Consider the following 25,407-nt stretch of genomic DNA (forward strand, 5'->3'; position numbering starts at 1 on the left):
ACAGCCAGAGCTACATAGTGAGACTCTGTCTCAAAAAGTAAAAAGTAGTAGTCATCTTAAAGAGTTGTTTACAGACCAGTAAGTGCTGTGGTGATATTTTGCTTGTGATGTAATGAATAAAACTTGCCTGAAGATCAGAGTGCAAAACTAGCTAAACTAGTTAGTCACAGAGGCCAGACAGGGGTGGTGCACACCTTTAATCCCAGAACTTGGGAGACAGAGACAGATGGGTCTCTGTTAGTTCAAGGTCACCCTGGACTACATGAAACTGATCCAGTCTGAAAGAGAAACAGAGCTCACACAAAGGTGATCCCAACACTTGGAGTGGCATGCCTTTAATTCTAGCACTAGGGAGGTGGAGACAGGAAGGGATATGGCTGGGTGAAGTGAGGAGTATAAGGAAGGAGAAGACAGGAGCTCATGGCAGTCTGAAGCAGGCAGTCTGAGGAGCAGTGCAGTCTGAGGCAGTCGGTTCTGAGGTGGCAGTCTGAGGACAGGATTGTCCGTTTGTCTGAGCACTGGTGGAGGTAAGAACTCTAGTGGTTGGCCGCTTTGCTCCTCTCATCTCTCATCTTTCACCTCCTGATAGCTGACTGAGTTTTTATTAGTAATAACAATTAGAATTCGTGCTACAAAGTTATAGTAAGAAAATCCTTTATGATTGTAAAATATTCCCAGCAGTTGTCATACCACCCAATGTGAGGTCTGTCTTCATCCACAGATAATACAGCTATGTACATACAAGTCATTAGCCCTCTGAAGCAGAACAGATATAGGCCCATTCATGCTATGGAGAGAATTGTGCATAAAGTCACCTTGGGTATTGCCTGACATAAAGACCTTATCTATGCAGCTCCCAGAATCTCTTTGGGTTTTTTTTCTCTCACTTCTCAACACAGGCAGATGTAAACTGCATCAGAAAATTTGGGATTGACCTTATACATTTCCTCAACCTGAGTTGCTCTGCTTTTCCGTTTCCTGTAACTGCAGCTCTCCACATAATCCCAGTTTTCTACAGAAAGACTTTCCTGACCCTTTGGGCTTATATTAGTCCTGAAATTCCTCCATCACTGACCTTATCCAACTGATGTTTATTTAAGTATCAAGCCAGATGGCCAGCACCATGAAAACAGAGACGGGCTGATTATAATGGCCTCCTGGATGCAGTAACATACCCCTAAATTTTTGTTCAAACACATTTATACACTGCATCTCGTTTTGAGAATCTAAGAACTTCATCTCAGGAATATGGAAGACATAATCAGGAACTTAGCCAACTAAGATGAGTGTGCCACTTACCACTAAGAAGCTGATAAGCCTATGCCAAACCCTCAGGACCCAGAAACTAGCAGAAGACAATCTCCTCTCAACATGGCCAGCCGTGCTCATTAGCACATATGCAGAGAAACCAGCCCACCAGAGCTCAGGAATTATTCTAGATCATAGTTAGTGGAATTTGAATAAAATAATCGTCATGGTTGGGGATGTTGAGATGGCTCAGTGGGTGAAGGTAATTGTCACCAAGCATGGCAATCTGAGATCATTTCCCAGGATCCACAGGGGAATATCAAAAGTTGTCCTCTGGCCTCCACTGGTAGGTTGCAGTATGCTCAACCCCCCATACAAATCCGCACACATTAAAATAACATATTTGTGATGGCAGTTAGTGTTGATTGTAAACTTAATCGGATTTAGAATCATCTAGGAGTCACTGCTATGGTGTGTCGTGAAGTGTTTACAGACTGAGTTAACCCAGGTGGGACACCCAACTGAAGAAGAAGGAGTTAGTGAGCCAAGCACCAGTGCTCTCTCTGCTTCCTGACCGGATACAGTATGACCCACCACTTCATGCTCCTGCCACCATGCTGTCCTCACTGCCAAACATCTGCCCTCAAATGGAAACAGAACAGCCCTTTCTCCTTCCTTCCTTCCTTCCTTCCTTCCTTCCTTCCTTCCTTCCTTCCTTCCTTCCTTCCATGGCTGCTCGGTCAGTATCTAGCTACAGTCACAGGAAAGATCCCCACAGGACTCCGGTTACCTGCTCCTGCTCCTTATCTTTGGTCTTGCTTCTGTAGACTCTAGTGGAAGTGGCGTCCTGAGAAGGGATGGCAGAGATCTGGTGCAGTGGCATGCTCATCCCAGCCTCTGGCCCGGTCTTTCTCCTTACGGAAGTGAGTCTCCACTAGCAGAGTCATTTTGGGCCATTGACTTCAAGCTGAGAGAAATGAAAAGAAACAGAACTGAGCTAAAATACCTAACTCCCAACAGTAAGACTGGCACTGTGTTAAATTTGAATAAGTTATGCTGGCAAATACTTGGTTTTCAAGAGGGATAGAAAATGACTGGGGAAAAATCATAACGTATTTCTTCTAATAAAATCATAGTATCTGAAGAAAGCTAGGGAATCAGGTCTGTAAATAATCACAGATTAGTCTTGTTATGCACTTAGCTTTAAAACAACAATGTCTTATATTATTTTCAAAGTTAAACATTTGCTCACAAGCAAGTATTCCTGTGTATGTATATGTTCCCCTGAGAATCAAACCTAAGTCTCATGCATCCCGATACAGTAATTTTTCCTAAGACTACTGCCCTTGGCAAGAGGATTTCAAGTCTGAAACTATCCTAAGCTACATAGTAAGTAAGATCCTTTATAACAAAGAAAACCAAAACAAATTTTTACACAAACATTAGACACACACACAAAGCAAAATCACCACTTCTGTTCTTGTAGTCAGGTTATAGTTCCATGGTAGAGTTGCCTATATACCTAAGTCCTTAAGTTCAATCCCAAGCCTGAAGTTCTCAATAAGAAAAATAAGGAGGGTTGGAAGGGAAGGAGAAAGAGAAATAGTTCATCCAACTGACCTCAAATTCATATAATGGCAAGATTGCTGAAATTCAAAGTATCTCTGGTTCATGCATAACCTTCCAAAAGTCTAGACTCTCCAAATCAGCTGTTGGCCAACTTTTCCTATAAAGAGCAAGATAAATACTTCAGGCACTATAGGCCAAATTTGTTCTAGTTACTAAACTGCACTGTGTAGTGTGAAAGCAAGCACTGATAATGGGAATGGTTACATGTCATAGTCTAGATACGGTTTGTCCACTGAAGTTTACTGTCCCCAGTTTGGTGCCCAGTGTAACATGAGTTAGTTCTTAACACTCTGAAAAGCTATGGGGTAATTCTTGAGGATGGATAAGTGTTTTGCTGAAGGATAAATTCGTCTCATGAGTGAGCTCAGGGACAGCTGTTGCAAAGCCTCCAGCTCTCTTGCTTCCTCTCCCCCACTATTTCCCTTTCCAACCATGTGATAGCATCTAGTCTGTTACAATACAGCAAGAGGCCCTCACCAGAAACAGTCCTACTCATGTTTCTCAGAACTATGACATAATTAAACCATATATATTCCAATATTGGGTATATTTTGCTATGATAAAATAAACTGATGTATTATGTATCAATAGAAATGTATTTGCAAAAACAGATTTAGACCATGACTTACAGTTCAATAACAGATTCTCAGGGAGGATGTAGGTCATCAGGGACATTCCTGAGACCCCTGAGAAGGATGCCTTTATGCAAAGTAACAATGTCTATATAAGCTGTCTTATGTGACCAGGTACACTTGCTTTTTTTATATACTTGCTCATTGCTAGTAATCAAATCAAGTGTTCTTTCCTCCCCATTCTCTTTCCTATACAAACGATCCATGTTTACAATAGTGATGTTTCATGATGCTGTTCAAATGTTAACAGAACAGATCATTAAACCAAAAGAATATGTATCTAATTTGGGGGCCTTCACTTGTAAACCATGTGTAGTGCATGTGGTGGTGAGCAGGGAGAGTAAATAACAGACCCAGAGCACCCTAAGGCCACATCTGAGAAATATCTGTTCCTACTCTCTCAAAACTCTGCTCTGGAACAACGGAGTCTGTGGGGCTGGTCTCAACTCTTGACAGTCTCGCTAACCAGGTAGAAGATCACCAGGATCACACATGGATTCCTGAACACAGATCAAATCACAAAGCAACAGGAAGGAAGGAAGAATAGCTACAGACCAATACTCAAATGAAAATGAACTACAAGAATATTATTTTAGAGTCCTGTTTTATAACAGGCAAATGATGACTGAGAATCAAAAAAAATAAGAAAATAGAGGTGACAGTGTCTACCAATCACACATCCCCTCCTCTTCTTCAGGCTCTGATGAAGCTGGTAGAGAGGGAACACTGTGCCCTACAAATGTTCTGAATGTTTATATCCAAACATGTTATCCCATGCAAGAGGCACATACTTACTGCTGAGTTGCTTACATTCTGGAATACTATAATGGTAGTGAGCAGTGTCTTCATCACTAATGTATTAAAGTCTTCTGTCAAAGATGATGGATTCTGTGTGGCTTCTTGGAATAGGTAGTCAAACTGTCCATGTCCAACACCTTACTACCTATCATGCCAACAGCTACCTATGGTGCTTCTGATATAATCACCATTATTACATCATTGGTACATGCCCATGACAAGCCTAGGAAAGACTATTTATACCAAAGAGAAACCAAGAGAGTCAGAATGTTAGCAGCTTGGAAGGGTCCCCTTCCTTACAGTCATTCCAGCTGTTCTTCTGACATGTACCCACCTCTAGGTAACAGACCTGGAAGTTTACCAGAAGCAACAGACAATGCCATATGTACATGAAGGTTCATATGAAAGAAAGCATAAGACAGGTATCCATTTTATACCAATTTTGTATCTATTTTATATTAATCCATTTTTAATGAAGAACAGTTAGACTCGGCACTGTGCCTGGTCATCTAATGAGGACTTTAATTTCACTAACATAAATCAAAGCCAGCTGAAATGAACATCTATAGAGGAACTAGATTCCTAGCGTTTGATTGAGTCGAGAAAAAATGCCAAGTTCATGATCAGGAGAGTTCACATTGTTAAGATTATAACTCTCACAGGTTAGGATGGAGCTCAGCGGTAGAATGCTTGTGTAACATTTGCAAGGTAATGGGTTTGATCCCCACCACCTCAAAGGTGTGGGGGGGGGCGTGTTTTCTTCAAACTGATCTAAATAATCAAAGTAATCCCTATCAAAATCTGAGCTGCCGTTTGGCACAGATTTGACAAACTGATCCAAAAATGAAAACAGAAATTCAAGGGACTCAGAGCCACTAAAAGAGGCTTTGAAGAGCAAAACTGGAGGACTCATAATTCCCAGTTTCAAAACTTACCCCAAAGGCTCAGTAATCAAGACAGATATAATATATATATTATATTATATATATTGAATATATATATATATATTGAAGAGCTAAGAAATAAACTCTTCTGCCTATAATCAAATAACTTTCCATAGACTAACAACTAAACTAACAACACAATTCCATAGGGAAAGAATACACTTTATTTTTTTTTGCTCAAAAATTTTCACCTACAGTACTTCATTTTTTATTAGAAACAAGCTTCTTTTATATTTCAATCCCAGTTCCCTCTCCCTCCCCTCCTCCTCCCCCCCACCCCCCATCCCAACCCCTTTCTGCTCCCCAGGGAGGGTGAGGCCTTCCATGGGGGAATCTTAAAGTCTGTCATCATTTGGAGCAGGGCCTAGACCCTTCCCCCGTGTGTCTAGGCTGAGAGAGTATCCCTCTATGTGGAGAGAGCTCCCAAAGTCCATTAGCATACTATGGACAAATATTGATCCACTACCAGAGGCCCCATAGATTGCCCAGACCTCCAAATTGACATCCTCTCTCAGGGGGTCTGGAACAGTCCTATGCTGGTTTCCCAGCTACCAGTCTGGGGTCCATGAGTTCCCCCTTGTTCAGGTCAGCTGTCCCTGTTGGTTTCTCCAGTCTAGTTCTGACCCCTTGGCTCATCACTCCTCCCTCTCTGCAACTGGATTCCAGAGTTCAGCTCAGTGTTTAGCTGTGGGTGTCTGTCTCTGCTTCCATCAGCTACTGGATAAGGGCTCTAGGATGGCATATAAGGTAGTCATCAATCTCATTATGGGAGAAGGGCATTTAAGGTAGCCTCTCAGCCACTGCTTAGATTGTTAGTTGGGGTCAAACTCAAGAATACACTTTTCAGTGAATGCCAGAACTACTGAACAACCTCATGAAAAAAAAATGAATCTAGATTCCTTCCTCACACTAAGAAATAAAAAAATGGAAATCAACAAAATAATTTTGTATGTGCATGTTTCCAAAGCCACCATGATAAAAGTGAAAAGAGAAGCTAAACATGTAGCTCCATAGGACTGTGCCTGCATAGCATATTCAAGGCCCTGGGTTTGGCATCCAGCATTCACACACACACACACACACACACACACACACACACAGAGAGAGAGAGAGAGAGAGAGAGAGAGAGAGAGAGAGAGAGAGAGAGAGAGAGAGGTGATCCTGAATCCCAGAACTCAGAAGGGAGATAGGGTATCATGAGTTCAAGGTCAGCATGTGCTATACATAGTAAGACATTTTCTCTAAGAAATAAAACAGGGGAAATGAGGAAGTGAGGGAGGGAAAAATAACAAAATAGAAGAAAATGTTTGCCAATCACACATCTAGCAAGGACCCTGTATCTAGAATACACAGACTTCTCACAATGCAATAACAAAAAGACAAGTACCCAATAAGAAATAGCTATTCAAAATCATCAGCCCTCAGGAAAGTGCACACCAAAGCCTAAGGCACCATTTATGTTTCTAACTGAAGATATACAAACAAGTGTCGATAAGGACATGGTGAAACTAACCCTTTTGTACACTAGTGGTGGGGATATTATTCGCAGCTTTGAAATAGTCAACTTCTTCCTCAAGATAAGAGACAAGTTACCATATGGCCCAGCAATTTAACTTTTAGGACACACATGTCCAAAACAAATTAAAATATCTGCCCTATTCGTGAACACTGCCCCTAATTTTATTCATGAATTTTTATAGTGCATTATCCATAACAGCATAAAGTAGAATCAACCAAAAACTATATCAACTTGTAATAAATATAGTATATATCCATTTACCTGAACCATATTCATCAACAAAAAAGTATGAACTTTGAAAAATATATTAAGTGAAAGAAGCCAGTTACAAAGGACCATCTAATATTTGGTAACATTTGTATGAAATGTACAAAGTAGGTAAATCTACATAGACAAAAAGTAGGCAGCAGGGTGCCAAGGTAAAAATGGGTAAATAAAAGAGGGTGACTACTTAAAAGAACTTCCCTTTAGAGTAATGAACATGATCTAAAATTGTCTATGGCGATGCCACACAATGCATGAGCATTTAAGTCAGTGAGTTGTAATGCATATAAACTACCTCAATAAATCTATTTTAAATGGAAATAAGTGAATTAAAAACATTTTTAATTTTTCCTAGTGCTACATCTAGCTAATTTTTCCAGAGGGCCTAGATATGGACACTGCTCTCTTACCCTCCTACCTCTAAGGAAGACAAGGGAAAGGATACAAAAGTAGCAATGAGAAATCAAAGTTCAAGCCTACCACCAACTGTGTGAGCTAAACTTCTAAACTGCTATTTCCTGTCTATAAAAGATAAAGGTAATAACCTCTCAACAGTTGAAAAGGTTAATATGGAGATCAAATAACTGTTTCCATGTGCACACACTCAGGATTCTATGCAGTACGTTTACTAAGAGGCTTCCCCATCTATCTGTTGGCACACTCTGTCTTTCTATCACTGGTTTATGTCCTGTAGATGGAAGTTTGTGTCCCACCCAGTCCTGCAGCCATTTAATCCCAAATAAACACACAGGGGCTTGTATTAACTATAAACTGTTTGGCCTATTGCTCAGGCTTCTTATGGGCTAGCTCTATTAATTATTAATCCATTTCTATTAATCTGTGTATCTCCGTGTGGTCTTGGTTTACCGGTGATGCCCAAGCCTCTTGCTTCCTCAGCAGCGACATGCCATCTCTTCAACTCCACCTAATACTTTCTTCCAACCCGTTTGGATTTCCTGCCTGGCTGAATCCTGCCTGTCCATTGGCCAAAACAGCTTTATTCATCAACCAATAATAGAAACAAATATTCACAGCATATGTAAAGGACATACCACATCAAAGTCCCTTTCTTCTTCAGTTCAAGATTTATACAAATGGGCCCTCCAATCCTTCTGACATCTATTTATGACCTCTAGACAGAAAAGCAAGAATGATAACACCTATACAGTACCAGTAAGAAGGCCTGATCAGGAAAACACCCAGCATGGCTTAACAATCTAATTGTTCTGTGTACTTTACAGAAGACGAGATAAATGAAAGATTCTGCTCATTAGAACAACAATGCTGCGAACAAATAAAAACAACATGGAAGTCAGAAGACAACAATGCTACATCCAGCCCCAAGAAGAGTCCACCTGTCTCTAATCACCCTTGTCTCAAAGTACCAAATTCTAGCAGCACCCTACTCCATTCCCTTGGTTCTGAGAATCAATAAAGAGATGCACAAAAAAATAAACAGTCTAAGTACAGGGATACTAAACTTTCACATGCTATAAGAAACCCAAGATATGTTCACAATGCAGACTGAGAATCGCCAGCAGGTTCATGATACAGAACACATAGGTGTAAGTTTGTCTTCTAAGACACATCTGTAGAATAACAATTCATGTTATCAAGTACTACATACAAATATAGAATATACCATCAATATAAAGCCTTGGAAACTTTTAAAAAGCAGCAATGGAAAAATTCTTGAAAAAATATATATACCTATCTCAAACTGAAACTTAACATATACAGCAAAACATGTATTTTAACTACTAAAAAAGGAATTTTCTAAGAATTACTGATGCCAGTTTAAGGATATACACACCCATACAAAAATCAGTAATATAGGCTGGGTTGAAAGTAATGTAACTCAGTTGATAAGCTTGAACAGCATACATAAATCCAAGGGTTCCTCTCCAGTAGCATATAAACCAGGTATAGTGCTGCATGACTATAATCCCAGTATTCAGGAGGTAGAGACAGGAGAATCAGAAACTCAAGTTTATCCTTGGCAACACAGTGACTTTAGGGTCAGCCAGAGATGCATGTAAAAACAAAAATCAGTAATGTATTCTATTGTAAAATATGTATACATGGATGTTACTGACCTGTACACCATCAAAACAAACAAAGACAGATAAACAATGTCAAATTTGGTAAATTAAAAATTTTCAATAAAAATCAGTGACTTTGGGTATATTTGATTACTGAAATAAAGTATGCTCTGAAGTTAAAACACATATTTAATATAAGCCAATCAAAGTCTAAGATAGACTTTACATAAAAATGGTCATAAAATCATATATAAAAAACAAGATAACTAAATGAAAATGTTGGGAAAGAAGCAACAGGAAGTATTCTATAAAATATTTAAATATTACAAGACAATTATTAGGAAACAAAGGAAGAGCAACAAGATTTTTAAAAGCCTAGAGACTGGACAGTACAGAAGAGTGTATTAGCCAATACAAGCAGCAGCCTAAAATTATAGCAAGGTCCATGCTACTCAATTATTGGGGTTGGGACAGCTTGATAATCCAGAAGGGAAAAAATTTAAATCAATTCTCACATACTTTATTCATCAAAAAACATTCTGGGCTGGTGAGATGACTCTGTGGGTTCAGGTACTTGCTGCCAAACTGAATAGCCTGAGTTCAATCCCAGAACTTATATGATGGAAGAAGAGAACCCACTACCACAATCTGTCCTCTGACGCATGTCCACACAGCCATGTGCATGGCCTCCCCCAAGTAAATAAATACATGAAATGCAAATAGAAGTAAAATGATACAGCAATATAAATGATTTTCCTTTGTCTTCCTCACTTTTAGTAATAAATTCACTTTAAAGTTAAAATATATTCTTAAAGTATTGAGTTTTTGTAGACAGCAACTACAAGAAGGCTCATGTTCTTTTAGAAATACCTGTGGTGGTCTCTTAGAATTCAAGACTCATTTTTCTACAGAAATAGAGAAAAGGCCACTTAATCAGGATGTAGATGTTCACGACCAGTCACAAGTTGCTTTCTGTTCTTTCTAACTTTTTTTTAGCCTTTCTTCAAATATTTGGTAGTGCTTTCCCTTAAAAACAGCAGTGCACATCAAAGAAACAGTTTGCCTTTCTGCATAAGGCTATTACATCTGGCTTTTATTCTCAAGGCCTGTATTTGTAAAAACTGTATTTTACATTTCATGCCATTTACAAATAAGTCAGTCTCCATACTTCTCACAAAATGCAACTGCAATAATGGCCATGGACTGTACTAGCAAAGAGACCCAGGTATTATAACAAGGCAGACAAGGGAAGGCTGGTACTTATTTGCCCACTGCTCATAAATGTGAGCATTTGTCCAGTGCTTACAAAGCTCTCTATTATCCACACAGCTTTTTTTTTTTCAATATTTGTGTCCCTGGGCTATACTACAAATATATCTGTTGCAGGAACCATAATCTTTTACTACACAGAAAATAATAAACAAGAGTAAATAAATGTATTTTCAGTCATAAAAGAAATATTCCAATATAGTACACAGGTCTGCTTTTCACCAGAGAAAAGCAAACCATTCTCTTAAGACAGAGAAAATTCAAGAGAGGTCTAGATGCCTAGGATCTGGTCATGGGTCAGGCACTTTTGGTGTGTCAATAATATTAACTGTCAAGTTCCTCAGCTTCCTTGTACCAGGCTCCAATCTTTTCATGACGTAACCTCATGTGATGTAAAGGAGCAGGCTCCATGAGCACTGGGAATGTACCTGGGGTTCTCTGGCCTTCTCCTTACATGGCCACCAAGGAGCTCCTCTGTCAGCCAGGGTTCTCCCTACATATTTTTATCATATCCTTCTTAAGAAATAGTTTTTATATAAGCTCCCTGGGGAAAAAAACGTATGGAACAAGTGGGTATAGCTAGATGATGCTATGCACAAACAAAAAAAAATCCAATGTCAGTAGAGAATTTCAAGAGCTTTTTGCTTTAGTCATCTTCTTTTTAGTTGTGGTTAAAAATGAAAGGGTAGACAAAAGGATTTGTGACTATGAGAGTATTTGCAGTTCTACTCAGAACAACTAGGAACAATTCAAGCAACCCTAAGACAACAAGAAACAAGCCCCAGCTTGAAAAGCTTGAAAAACCTGGTGCAATGAATTTAAAAGCAAAAAGTCCTCATCATAAAGTTCTAAGATCCAAGACAAAGAGAAATCTCTCGGTAGGAGACAGATGTTACATTGCAAAGGGCTCTAAGTCAAAATGAAATCAGACCTCTCCACAGCACTGCAAAATACAAGCATCTTCAAACTGGGGATACAGCTGAGTGAGCAAAGTGCTTACCAAGCGAGCACATATGAAGCCCAGGGTTTGACCCCACACAGTGCATAAAAATCAAGCATGGTAACTAACATATGCCTATAACCCTAGCATTTGTGCCCCTTGGACACAAACTAACAGATACTTTCACATACTTCAGGTAAATTATATGCAGCTTTATTAATTTTAATAATACTTGGGAGAAGAAAAGAAGATGGACTTAGATATGAGTCTGATAATGGACTGGGGAGACAGTTCAACAGAACAAACAAGAACTTTACCTGTAAGTGTGAGGACCAGAGCTTGATCCCATTTGACTCAAGTGGTTGTTGAATGAGTGGGCAGACCACCTGTAATGACAGAGTTTGGAAAAAGACAGGAGATCCCTAGATCAAGCAGGCTAGCTAGATTAGCCATACTGGCTGTGGGTTTAACCAAAATACAACGCTTCAGTGAACAGGCAGAGAACAATGGAGGAAGACTCCCTAAGTCAACCTCAGGTCACCTCCCATTCTCCCCTCCTTTGATGCACGTGTGTGCGCACGTACACACACACACACATGATCTCACATGCACATGTACACAGGCATACATACCCACACACACCTGTGACCAGGCATATTTCAACATGCATATATATACATATATACATACTATATACACAAACTTTTTAAACTTTATGTGTATATATATATATATATACAAACTTTTTAAAATTATTCTAATAAGAATAATTTAGCATAATGCATAAAAATTATCAATAGTACTTTTCTGGCAATTGCTACAGCTTTAATAAGGTTTGGTATCGGATGAAGCTTTAATCATTTTGTATCTTTAATGAGGCTACTCCAAAAAAAAAAAAAAGATAACTGAGAATTTGTACATGACTGAAACCCTGTTTACAAAAAGGACCTTGACATCTTAGTGACTGGAAAGAGACAGGGAGCACTCTGTTCGAAAGCAGGAGTTGTTCAACTATGATCCAGAAAATGTAAGAACACAGTGGTCTAGAGGACAAATTGTCTCCATGGCTCACATTACCCCACAAAAATACGAGGGGGCTGTGTCTCTAGTTCAAGAAATGCCTCAAAAGGGCAACCAGCAGCACAGGCAGCAGCAGCTAGCCAAGCCTACCAGCAGCATGGGTGATAATCACCATCCTGCTTGCTCTAGTCAGGATAGTAGCCCTGTCAACACAGGATGTTTACACTGACAAGAGAGGCTACATTTTGGCAGCAGCACCGGGTATCAGAACTCAGTCCTGCCTCCCCCACCCCTCCCATCAGCTGGCTGTGAGAGAACCTACACTCTCATAATATCAACGAACTGCAGCACAACAACACTCAGCAATGGGGCCAAGTCACCACACACCTCTGCTTTTTCTATATAAACTGTGTTTTCCTTCATTTATAATGTTACAATGAAATAAAACTTCCAATTTGAAAGAAATAAAGCATATGTAAAGTAGAACATATTAAGGCCCAAAGGGAAGAAATAAGAAATACAGGACAAAACCAGTAAAATGTAATACGGAATTTATCACAGAACCTCATTTGTGTTTGAACAATTCTTACCTTGTTCCAATAAAATAAACATTTCAAGTCAATGTGTCTTCAAAATGTAAAGCTATGACCTCTCAGTGCAGACAGCTTCAAAGCAGTGTGTTCACTTGAGGAAGCTATGGACCCAACACAGGAAATGTTACTCTGGAAGTAGGCTCACCCTGCAGAGACTGCTGTCATAACTGGTGCACACTGTGGATAAACACCAAGATGTGTCCCATGTACTAAGCAGTCTCCAAACTTGTCCTTCTTCTGGGCTATGCCCACGCCTAAGCTACACAGCCACCCCACGACACTTGGCATCAACAACTGTTCTCAAAACACCACTCGTGTTAACACAGTGGGATAAGCCTATAAACCCACCATTTGGGAACCTGAGGCAGGAATATCACAAGTTCCTGGTCAGCCTGTACAACATAGCAAAATCTATTTCAAAGACAAAACCTTCATCCCAAACAATGCCATTCCCATCAGCAGTGAATTCGAGTCTGCCTGGCACAATAACAGCCTGTACCCTGTGCAAATCCAACCAATCAGCAACCTCTTGAAGACCTTCTACTACAGGGCTGCAACTCTTCATGAAGTATCTCATGCTATAAATTGATGGAAGAAAAGATCTGGACTATAACAGAATTCTGATCTGCTGGAAACAACAAATGAGAACCTGTAAAGATTTCATCATGTAGCCAAACTCATAGCTGCTCTTAACTGAAAAGCTCTTTGATGTCGCAGGAAACCACTAGCACTCTAAGCAGTTCTGCAGCATTGTGAGCTTTTCTTGGTGCTTCTGAAGCTGCAGTCCTGAACTGGCAGGAAAGTAGTGAGTCCTGAGGCTGCCTGTCCATCCTCTTCTCAGGCTGCATGTCAAGCTGAAATGCCCAGTATTGATTCCAAAAGTATTTTCTTCCCCATGATTTGGAGCAAAGGCCCAGATGAATAGTTTTTTTAAAAAATTATTCCCCATTCCCTGTCTTATCTCCCCTGTCTGCCACTGAAACCCTTCTCAACAAAAGCCTTTCTACTTTCAGGTTTTCTTTGTGTGTGGCCTACTGAGTTTAATTGCTATTTCTTACCCCAACACGAGTAAGATGTTATTTGCTGGGCAGCTTACCAGTGGCTATGCCACTGCAGGAAATGACTCCTCCAACCATCTACGGCCAACAGTCTCTGACCAGGGAGGTGTGGACCTCCTGATCCTCTCATTCATGATGGAATGTTGCAGGCTCGACCCTGTGTTGGTCTTGTACAACTGCAGTGAGTGTGCCAGTGCAATGGCCACCACGCTTCTCTCCATCTTCTGCTTTCCTTACTGCCCCTCTTCTGTGATGTTATCTGAGCTCTGGAGGGAGGGATACTGGGTAATTGTTTAAAGTTACCTTGCAGCACAGAAGCTGGTGTAGCCATCCACGGAGTTGTGAGATTCACAAGTGGTTTTACCACAACACCAATGTATTGTATGCCAATACACCTGCAATGGGCAAGGTTTCTTGGATATTCCTCATCTGTTCTAGGCTGTGGCACAGAATTCACAGCTCGCCAGGCTAGGCTCCACAGTGTTAACCCTGAAGCTGCTGACAGGAGGACTTCCTGGTCACAGCAGCTATGACCCAGCCTTGTTTTTTCTACATGTTAGGTAATCTGCCTCCACTGACCATCACCTGAGTATTACAGTGCACTGTACTTTGAACACTTAGCCAGGAACTGTTAAGACACAGTCTGATTCAGCTAATCTGAATTTAAATTCAAAACTAATAAGTTCTATTATCAGTCATAATGTCATTCTTGTCTGGAGAACTGAAATAACACTAATGAGCCATTTATTTCTATGAACTGGTTCCACAGGCATGATACCTAATTTGTAAAATAGGGCAACCGTCATCTCTGATATCACTAGCAGTTAATTCAGAATTTAAAAAACAATACGAAACTTCTTCAAGAAATGGTAAATTGAAGATGTGTTTATCCCTAACCCTTTCCACAAATACAGTACATAAAACCACATAGGAAAGTGTGAAGGAGAACCCAGAACACTGAATTTTAAAGCTGAAAAGTCACCGCAGCCAGGTACTGACTTACAGATAGCATGAGTACTGAATTCCAAGTTGGCAGGGAAGCCAGGGTCAGGTAGTTTTTAATCACAGAACTCCAACAAAAGGAGGAACTGGCAAGGAGGAGCAGCTCAAAAGCCTTGAGGGTTAAGGTGAAGTTAGAATTAAAAAGATAACTGGTAAATGTGACAATAAGTACTTAAGGGTGGCCTTGCTCAGGAGGCCATGGGAAGAACATGACAAACTCCAGGACTAGAACTCTGCTAAGTGGTTAATTTTACCCATAACAAAAGTGCTCTTGACTTTCTGGCAGAATTCAAATAGTCTCTATTTGAAGTCATTTAGATGATTATAGATTAAGTCTGGGAGGGTGGGGGGCGACCATAAAAGCTACCACATTGAAAGAGAGATCTCTATGAGAAGGGTCATTCGAAACACAAACTACATACACCATTCTTGCCCTTTTCTCAGAACATACAATTCTCAGAGATATTAAACATTTACATTAAAAGGAACTATTAAATGAGAAACAACAAAAACAGGCAGCTTGAAAAAGAATAGATACCAGTAAGTTAAGGTACCTGACACCAAGCCTAATGATTGGAGTTCCATTCCCCAAATCCACAGGGACGGAAGGAGAGAACTGACTCCCACAGGGTGTCCTCTGACCTCCACATATGTGATGTGGCATACATGAACACACACAAAATAAAAATAATTTTTAAAGTGAATAAAACACTAGTTCTAGAAATTAGTAAGAATGATTACAACAAAGCCAAACGAATAAAACAGCAGATTAAACATAGCTAAAAGTCGACTAAATTTATGCCACAGATGAATTTTTTAATCATTAGGAAATGAAAATTATTAGAGAGAGATAAGCAGACAAGAATAAAATAGCATGGCCTACCTGAAGACTATTTGGGTCCCAGAGGAAACAGAGAACTTAAGTTACATATGAGGAGATAAAAGGTGAGCATTTTCCAAAAAAATCTAAGGGGCTAGAAAGCTAGCCCAGCAGTAGAGAACACTGGTTGCTTTTCCAAAGAACCAGGTTCAATTCCTGGAAAAGGCAGCTAGCAACCATCTGTAACTCCAGCCCCAGAGGATCCAATGCCTTCTTCTAGCCTCCATGGGCACCAAGCATTCAAATGGTGCACAAATATACATGCTGGTAAAATACTCATATACATACAATAAGATTTTTAATTTTAAAAATAAAAACAAATGAAAGATTTCAATCTAGATTAATGAATCACTATACACACAAAGCAGTATAAATACAAGGAACTTTACACATGCTGTAATAAATTTCAAAATAAACACAAAGAAAGGACAGGCTCCAAGGCAACACAGAGAAACCCTGTCTTGAAAAACCAAAATTAAAACAAAAATCGCCAGAAAGACAGGTGATCACTACAATTGGATCCACGAGCAGTATGAAAAGCCTGGTGACAGCATGGTGCTATCCTCAGTGTACACACAAAATGAGATGTCAAACAGCATTGTATATCCATCAAAATTACTCTTTTTTTTTTTTTTGAGACAGGGTTTCTTTGTAGCTTTTGGAGCCTGTTGTCCTGGAACCAGATCTGTTGATGAGGCTGACCTCAAACTCACAGAGATTTGCCTGCCTCTGCCTCCCAAGTGCTAGGATTAAAGGCATGTGCCACCACCACCTAGCTTCAAGATTACTCTTTAAGAATGAAGATGAAGTAAAGATATTACTGCCCAGAAACACACACACACACACACACACACACACACACACACACACACACACACACGCACTCCACTGAGGAATAAGAGAGGCCAAGAAGAAGACAAAGAGAGAATATAAAATAACAGTAATATAAAGAGAAATATTCTAATATTTAATTATATAACTGATTTATTAACTATGTATTATATGCTGGTCATATTATATAACTAAGCTATCTATTTATATAAATTACATAATCAAAATATTTAATTATATAAAGAAGTAATACAATGAGAAATATTATAAAGAAAACAGAAAATAGTGAGCATATAAGGTGTAACCAGAAGCATAACTTCTGTGAATAGTGAGATATAATTTATTATTTTTCTGTTTATCTCCTAGTTTTTCTTTCTTTCTCCATTTATAGAAATATTTTTCCACAAGGCACATCACATCTTCTTTCACTCAGGAACACTATAGCAGACCTCTACACTAAAGCTGGGAGTCATTCTGAACAGCAAGTCACTACCAAAAAAGGTACACACTGTAGGCCAGGTGTGGTGGCCATGCCTGCAACCCCAGCAGCCAGGAAGTTGAAGTGGAAGGATCACAAGCCTCACAAGGTCACCTAGGCTGTATTGTGAGACACTATCTCAAAGAAAAATAGAGGCAGGTATAAACTGGGAACACTACATCACGGCGTAGAGGGAAGGCTACTCTTTGCGGAGTAAGAACTGAGGTGGGAAGTCGGAAAGTGGCTTTTATTCGACTTCATCTGGGAACACAGATAACAAAAGGACTTCAAAAATACTGGCGCAGGGTTACCAACCAATCTTCTTTGTTTTGGTTTTGTTTTTGCAGATACTAATCCTCAAAAAAACTGAATCATCTGTGTAATAATCATTAAGTACATTAAATATAGAGACTACATAAATGTTCCAATTAAGCAGTAGACAAACAACTAGGAGACTGGAGGGAGAAAAAAGACCTAACTATATCATATCTACAAGAGACGTATTTTGACTGTTAACATGTCAAAAGTTAAGAGGCTGGAATGTGGCAATATTTTGTTTATGATCTAACAAAGCTTGCCTGAAGATCAGAGTATAGAGCTAGCCACACTAGCTGGCCATAGAGTCCAGGCTGTGGTAGCACACACCTTTACTCTCAGTACTTTGGAGTCACTCGCCTTTAATCCCAGCACTAAGGAGGTGGAGACAGGAGGCAACATGGCTGGGAGGAGAGAAGAAGATAAGGCAGGAGGAGGTAGGAGCTCAATGCAGTCTGAGCAGGCAGTCTGAGGAGGCAGTCTGAAGACAGGATCACCCCGCCTTGGTCTGAGCATTGGTAGAGGTAAGAACTCTAGTGGCTCGCTGCACTGCTTCTCTGATCCTTCAGCTTTCACCCCTTGATAGCTGACTCCTAGTTTCTATTATTAAGAACAATTAAAATTCGTATTACAATGGAATAAAAGACATACCTCACACAGTGCGAGTAAGCAACACAACACCCACCACAGCTGACAATGAAAAGATGAAAATTAAGATCTGAATAGCCACATGGCTTTAAGCAGACAGGTCAGCACACTCATCTGCAAACAGAAAATTCAAAATCCAGAGGCTTCTAAACATCCAAGAATACATGGATGAAACAATGCTCAACTCAGTTTATAAGGTTTATATAAACCTATTACCAAAACTTCAAAAAAAATTCAAGAAAACTATAAAACATGGACAGGGTATATAACATGGAGGCTGTGGTGGTGACTGAATTGGGGGAGGCTGGGCAGGGATTGTTGAAGAGCCCTTCTTAGTTGGTCATTTACAATGGGCAATGGCCATGAGCTGGCTGGCTATCGCAGATGGTGAGAGCATGCCTAGCTAAGGGGAGCAACTACTGCCATTATTATAAGGCTTTTGAAATTCTTCCAAACTAGAGTCTTACTGAGGATTTTATATTGAGCTATAGTTAACAAGACCGAGGTATAGAAGGCTTCATGTTTCTGTTCTCACTACAAATATATGAGGAATTATCCGTCTCCCAGTACCTTGCCTTCTTTCCAAGTAATGTCATGTTTTTCCAGTATGTGTTAATGCAGTATCAAAGTGGTGCTAAGCAAATCACCATCCTCCTGTTTGTTACAGCCTCAAAGGTCACAGAAATCATCAGTCACTGCTTTTACACACTCAGTCTACTAAACCATCTACCTTGTCTAATCACATAGGCCAGGTTCATACTTGTCACAGTGTTGTTCCTGGTGAGTGTCAGAACTGCTCACAATGTATGCAGCTCTGCCTTTTGTCACACAGACCAGCCGTATTCCATCGGTTTACCTAACAAAGCCAGTTTCTTTACAGGAAGAATTTGTCTTTCTGATAATGATCTCCTATGTCCCATTTTCTCCAGTCATACTTCCAAACAGTACACCATATAAGAGAGATCCTTTCTCACACTCAGGAACACTAAGTTTGATAAGTTCCTGCATTCTGCGCCATTGTCTCCAACCAAACTTTCCAATGATCAAAAATGTTGCAGATGACCTTGAGTTCTCAATACAATACTATTTTTAAAACAGTATCAAGATAGTAGAGGAATCAAAACTGGAAGAGATGGCTTGGGGGTAAAGAGACTTGCCACAAGCCTGACAACCTGAGTCTCATCTCTAGAACCCTAAGGTGGGAAAGAGACCTAGCTCCTGCAAGCTTTCCTCTTCTACACACATGTGCTAGGCACAAGTGCACATAGCTATCCCCCACCACACACACACACACACACACACACACAAGTAAACATTCAAAACTAAAAAAAAAAAAAATCAGAAGCTTTTCTGCAAATAATCAAAGGCAACAAACAAACAAAACATACTAGGGGTGAGGAAATGCACACAGCAAGACACACAGAGAAAAAGGCTCTCTGCAAAGTGGAGGGGGGTCTCAAGAAGCTTAAGCCCAGTCTCTCTTTGAGTGTTAGGGATTTTTATAAAATGGTAATATATCATGATCATACAGGGTTTATCTCAAGAGTAAAAGAAAAAAAAACTGGATTACCACCTAGAAGTCAGTATCACTTAGAACCAAATAATACATACATACATACCCAATAGCTTTTGACAAAGTTCAACACCCATTCTTGTCAAACAATCAAATTTCATTGCACTACAGAATGTCCTTAATTATATAAACTTAACTAACCTACAGTAGGGCTGGAGGTATAATTTAGTAGTGAAGTGTTTACACAGCATGCACAAACTCCAACAAAGGAGGAGGAGGAGAAGATGGAGAAGGAGGGAGGGAGAGAGGGAGGGAAGGAGGGAGGGAGGGAGGGAGGGAGGGAGGGAGGGAGGGAGGGAGGGAGGTCTCTGCCCAAAAGACCAGCAATAAAGACAAAGATGCCCACTTCTCACCAATTCTACTCAACATTATACCAAAGTCTCAGCAATGTAGTACATGGGAGAAAGGAAATATAAGGCATAGAAAAGGAGGGGAAAGGCTGGGGATACAGCTCAGTGGCAGACCCTTTGACAAAAACATATGAGGCCCTCAGTTCCACAGCCATCTCTACCTCAGTCTCAAGAGAGAGAAAGAGAAAAAAAGAAAAAGACTTAAAACTTTCTAGTCACAAACTACTTAACTATTAACAAAAGAAATATAGACATAGGTGGAGTAAAAGGGGAATGTGATCAATATATGTTGCATGAAATTCTCAAAGAATCTACAAAAATGTATCTAAGAGCTCTAAGTTGGTCTAGAAAGATGCATTTAAATCAGTTTAGCAAGCTCATAGAATGGGTTGAAATGAACAAAACTCAATTTCATTCTTATTTACTAGCAATAAAACAAATTACCACCTTTTCAGATTTAGTAATAGGTAGGTAGGGTGGGTGGGTGTGTGTGTGTGTGTGTGTGTGTGTGTGTGTGTGTGTGTGTGTGTCTGTGTGTTTGGGGGGGTGCCAATTGAGACCAAAAGAAAGAATCAGATCCCCTGAAACTAAAGTGATGTGTGGTAGTAAGTTGCTCACTGTGGGTTCTGGGAACTCACACAGATTCTCCAGAAGAGCAACAAGTCCTCTTAACCTCTGAGCCCTTTCCCTGGACTCAGGGAAATCTTAAAACTTTTTTTCTTAAAACGTCCTCAAGTAGAATATTCAGTAGAATAAACTTAAGAAAACATATGCATATCCCATTTAATGGAAATTCAAAACAAAGAGAAATTAAACATTTAAATCAATTTGAAGACATATACTATATTAATAATGTTGATTCTGCCCAAATCATAATTCCAGCCATTACCAGGTGCTTTTACAGATATTGGCCATTGGTTCTAAAATTTATATGAAAACACAAAAGACCTAGAACAGCTAAAACAATACTGAAAAAGTCTAAGTTAAAGGACATATTATATGACCTCGAGTAATCAAGCCAAGCACAGTGAGGTGGTTAGTGCCTGTGTCTCAGCTCAAGAGGCTGAGATTAAGAATCATTTGAGCCCAGGAGTTGGAAGATAGCCTAAACAATACAGTACAACCATATCTCAGATGAAACATGATAGATGGGGACAGAGAAGAGAAAAAGTGAGCACGGACTTAGAGAAGGAGAAGAGAAAGGGGACAAAGAGAGGGAGGCCTACCATGAGAACACAAGGATAAACAAACTGATGAAGGGAACAGGACCAAGAGTGTGAAAAGCAGACTAACACACAATCCATTGATTCTCTAAGTAGCTTTGGCTGGTCAAGACCTTGCTATGTGGACCAGGCTGGTATCAAACTCATAGAGCTCTATCTGCCTTAACTGCTACAATTAAATGTATGCAGTACCACACCCATTTGAAAAAATAATATTCCTAAATATTCTTATTATTTATAAATTACCCAGTCTTACATTTTATTATAGCAACACTAACAAATGAAGATTCATAGACAAAAATATGTACACAAGCAAACACATAAACTAGAGTAGCTATTTGTTACCAAATAAGTATACATATTTATCATTCAAATAAATAACTGAATGAATAAACAAACAGGAGGTGTCAGGAAGGAAAGCTCTTCCTCACAATAGAAGACAATTTATGCAGAAAGAAGTCTGGATTTGAAAAACCACAATTCAAACCTAAAACTAGTGGGCAAAAGTCTGCTGAGGAACAGAAGAGTTGAACTAACTTAAAGAGAAAAGCAGTGTCTAGCTGTGTATATAACAAACTGACACATGGCCCCTATTACATTATACTGTGGAAAACAGAAGTATTTGGAGGTTTTATTGTTGTCTAGAATAAAAAAGACTAAATCTAAGGCTCAGAGGGAACCTCCAGCCCACAGCCCCCACATGATATGGAAAGCCCCATTCCTGTCTCTCCAAACCTCACCCACTCATAATCTCAAAACAAATGGAAGGCACCAAAAAGCCCAGTTCCTCTTCCTCCCCGAAGTTGCTATCGACCCAAGTACCTGCCTAAAAGTGCTCGATTTTGACCTTACTCGGGAACAAATCCAGCTTGGGGTGGACACTGTCATCACCCCCCACCTACAACATATATAATCTCCCTGCTTTAGTCCAGGTATGTGACTGGCTTCTCTGGCCTCGATCTCTGGGACTGGAGAACCCATCTGGGAGTTGCTTTATTCAAATAAACCTGTTGTTCTACTTTTTCAGTTTGGCTTGATCTGGCTTACTTAGTTGGCAGTGAAGCCTATTTGGGGGAAAGTGGGGGTCAGAAACCCTATTTCTAACCATGAAGCAACTACAAAGAAGAACAAATTATGAATATTCTAGAAAAGAAATGGTCAGTTCCCCGTCAAAGACACTGATGTCAAGAATAAAGAGAGATTAAGAAACTATTCCATGTCAAGGGACTAAAACATAACAGCTAAATCCAAGATGATTCTTGATTAGAAAGTAGACAGAGAAACCAGAAGAGCAGTAAAGAACCATGAGGACAACTGCAGATTCTCAACGCCAACTGTGAGCTTGGTCAACACTACACAGGAAAATGGCTTGTGTATTCATACAGAGAAAAAAAAAGAAGCTGCTCCTTCTCCCCACTCCGTCCCTATCCACACTCAGGAGGTAGAATACAGCAAGTGGACTCTAGGAAGGGACAGTTCCTTGTACACTTCTTATACTCTGTAAACTTGAAATCATACAGCAAAAAAAACAAAACTGCAAAAGTTAAAAAAATATTTCAAACAAATCCCTACCCTTTAATGTGTTTAATGTGTTTAAGGTTTTGGGGTCTGGGAGTTACAGCATGCCAGCAGCCCTGGGTTCCATGCCTAGCATGACAAAAGGATGGAAGAGGCTGGAGAACAGAAGAAAGGAGGGAGGGGAAGAGGTGGAAATGGGCCACCTGTACACAAAGGTTTTGAAAACACTAATACCTAACAGATTAATGGGAAACAGATAATTTATAGCCAATTCATAAAGCAAGCTAATGAACTTTAAAAAGGTAAAAGACAAACAAGTCAGTTTCACTAACAAGTACAAAAGCAGTGAGATCTTCTCCCATAATACCAGTAGTTTCCTTTTTAAAAATTGACATTGGCAGACTTCCTAAAATGACCATTCAACAGGAGCCAGTTTCAGAATGGCCATTCAGCAATATGAATCAAGAGCCTTAAAAATATCTTCATGAATTAAGTTTGTACTCTCTTAAAGAAATAATCTCTACTGTGGATTGAAATTCATGCTCCAATATACAGAACAGAAGCTGGAGAGATGACTCAGTGGATGAGAACACGTTGTAAGTCTGAATCCCAGCACTCACATAAAAAGCTGGTGATGGCCTGTGACCCCAGAGCTGCTGGGGTATGGTCAGGAGGCTAGCTGGACCTTGCTGGTTAACAGATTCTCTCCAGGAGACCCATCCCAAAGGAGTTAAGACAAGGAAGGACAGAGAAAGACACCTGACACCCTCCTCTGGCCTCCAGGAGTGCAGACAAACATGCACTACATATACACTCATACATACACCTACTACACAAACTCCAAAAACAAAAGACATTAAACAAGGAGTATTTATAGTAGTAAAATTCTTTAGAATGATCCACATGTTCAGCAATATGGAAATTAGGGTATAACCCACAAAATACAACCTCCTGCCATTAAAAGTGGGGAAAAGATGCAAAAACATATTGAGGTTAAAGTTTACAAAATGGATATTCTGGATGATCTTAAGTAAAAAGGAACTCATTAAAGCCTAGATTTTAAGTACTAAATGGGAACAATCACTGAAAATAAACGGGGGTATGAAAATCTGATCTAGTCTCCCACTGATCTATTCGAGCTGACTTGCCCACCCCTTCTACCTATGCAAAACAAAGCTAACATTCCTCACCTAGAGGTGTCCTCCCCACTTTCCCATCTTGCTCCCACAGCACCTGAAGGCCTACACCTTTCCCAGCTACATCCAGTAAACATCAGCGGCTTCATTTTACAAAGGCTTCTACCTCACTTCTTACATGCAAAGAAATGAACTCCATCTATTATACTAAAGATACCTTAAAGATGGCAGTTAATCAAATAGAAGTTTCATTTTTCCTTGCTTCTTTCAAATAAAGACATTAAGAAAAACAATCCCCCAAGTTCTCTTTCCTAACCCAAATTCCCAAAGCAGGCTCTGAACAGTACAAAGGCAACACACACCTGATTATGTTCTGTGAAGTATTCCATCTGCTCACTTTCATGTCAAGAGACATTTAACAGCCTAATCACTAGCCACCACCCCCAAACCACGCCCATCTGTGTGTGCAGCAGCAGCTCTGCCCTACCCCTACTTAGTCCACCTACTTGTACAATTTCTACCTCATTAGCAGAGCACAGTGGTCAAGGGAGAGAAGGATGTGAGCAAGGCTGGGAACATCGACAACCAGACCAGGAGTAGAATTACCTTACTCTAGCAGAGGGCCAGCAGGGAGGCATCAGAACATCCATGGTCTCCAACAGTGGTGATCTCTCAACCCAGGAACAGCGGGCCTTGGGGGATCTTTCTTTGCCACTGCTTTGTAAGTACTACTGTCAGTTAATATGAGGCCAAGGGTGCTGTTGACATCCTACAGTGCACATTGAAGCTCCCACACAAGGAAAAGTTATTCTCATGCAGGATTCAATTCCAATTCAACAGGAAGGAGATGATGCAGGTTTAGGACCTGTAAATACTCTCTCTCTCTCTCTCTCTCTCTCTCTCTCTCTCTCTCTCTCTCTCTCTCTCTCTCTAATCACATGCTGCAACAAGGTAGGGGAACTGTTCCTCTGGGTACCAAAATTCTATCTCAAGCATCGGAAAGAAGTTATAACTGAAGTAGAGTGGTATGCATGCCTTTTCCTGGCATTATCTTGGGTTTCTTCACATGCTGCTTCCTAGCAGCAATAGTGAGAAGATAACAACTATCAAAACTGCCCAGGCTGGCAAACACCTCGTGCACAGCTGGCAAAGACCCACGGAACGATGACAAGTTGAGCTGAGTATCTCAACAGGACAGAAGGACTCATATGCACAGGCCCAGCTTTGGTCATCTGGAAAGAGGTGGCAAGTACCAAAGGCCATTGCTGCTCCCAGAACAATCATCAAAAAGGCAGAAGACTTACAGGAGCGGCACTGCAAAACCTGGAAACAAACAGTACACAACCTGAACTTCCACCCAAACCAGATGCAAGTAAGAAAGCACTCAGAACACAGCTACACTGTTATAGCTTAGTTGCCCTCATGACCAGTGAATCACACCACAATAGGTCCTCCTTTTTTTTTTAACACCTTTATTGAGCAATGATTTTCTCTGAA

At 40.1% G+C, this 25,407-nt stretch overlaps 1 protein-coding gene across 9 annotated transcripts in view; it reads right to left on the reverse strand.

Moving 5' to 3' along the window:
- Nucleotides 1-25,407, reverse strand: part of Marchf8 (membrane associated ring-CH-type finger 8) — a 79,861-nt gene that overhangs the window by 44,974 nt on the left and 9,480 nt on the right. For 2 of the 9 annotated variants that reach the window (XM_027429215.1, XM_027429206.1), the window contains exon 2: nucleotides 2,039-2,215. The exons of 1 other annotated variant lie outside the window; for it this stretch is intronic. In XM_027429215.1, the coding sequence (XP_027285016.1) occupies nucleotides 2,039-2,137 (99 nt within the window). In that variant the 5' untranslated portion in view covers nucleotides 2,138-2,215. Of the gene's footprint in view, nucleotides 1-2,038; nucleotides 2,216-2,868; nucleotides 2,975-11,602; nucleotides 11,672-12,895; nucleotides 13,000-25,407 lie in introns of those variants that run through there. 6 more of the 9 variants (XM_035448531.1, XM_027429208.1, XM_035448532.1 and 3 more) reach the window with 6 other exon arrangements.

Source organism: Cricetulus griseus, chromosome 8 (assembly GCF_003668045.3).
Source record: "Cricetulus griseus strain 17A/GY chromosome 8, alternate assembly CriGri-PICRH-1.0, whole genome shotgun sequence".
Lineage (NCBI taxonomy): Eukaryota > Metazoa > Chordata > Mammalia > Rodentia > Cricetidae > Cricetulus > Cricetulus griseus.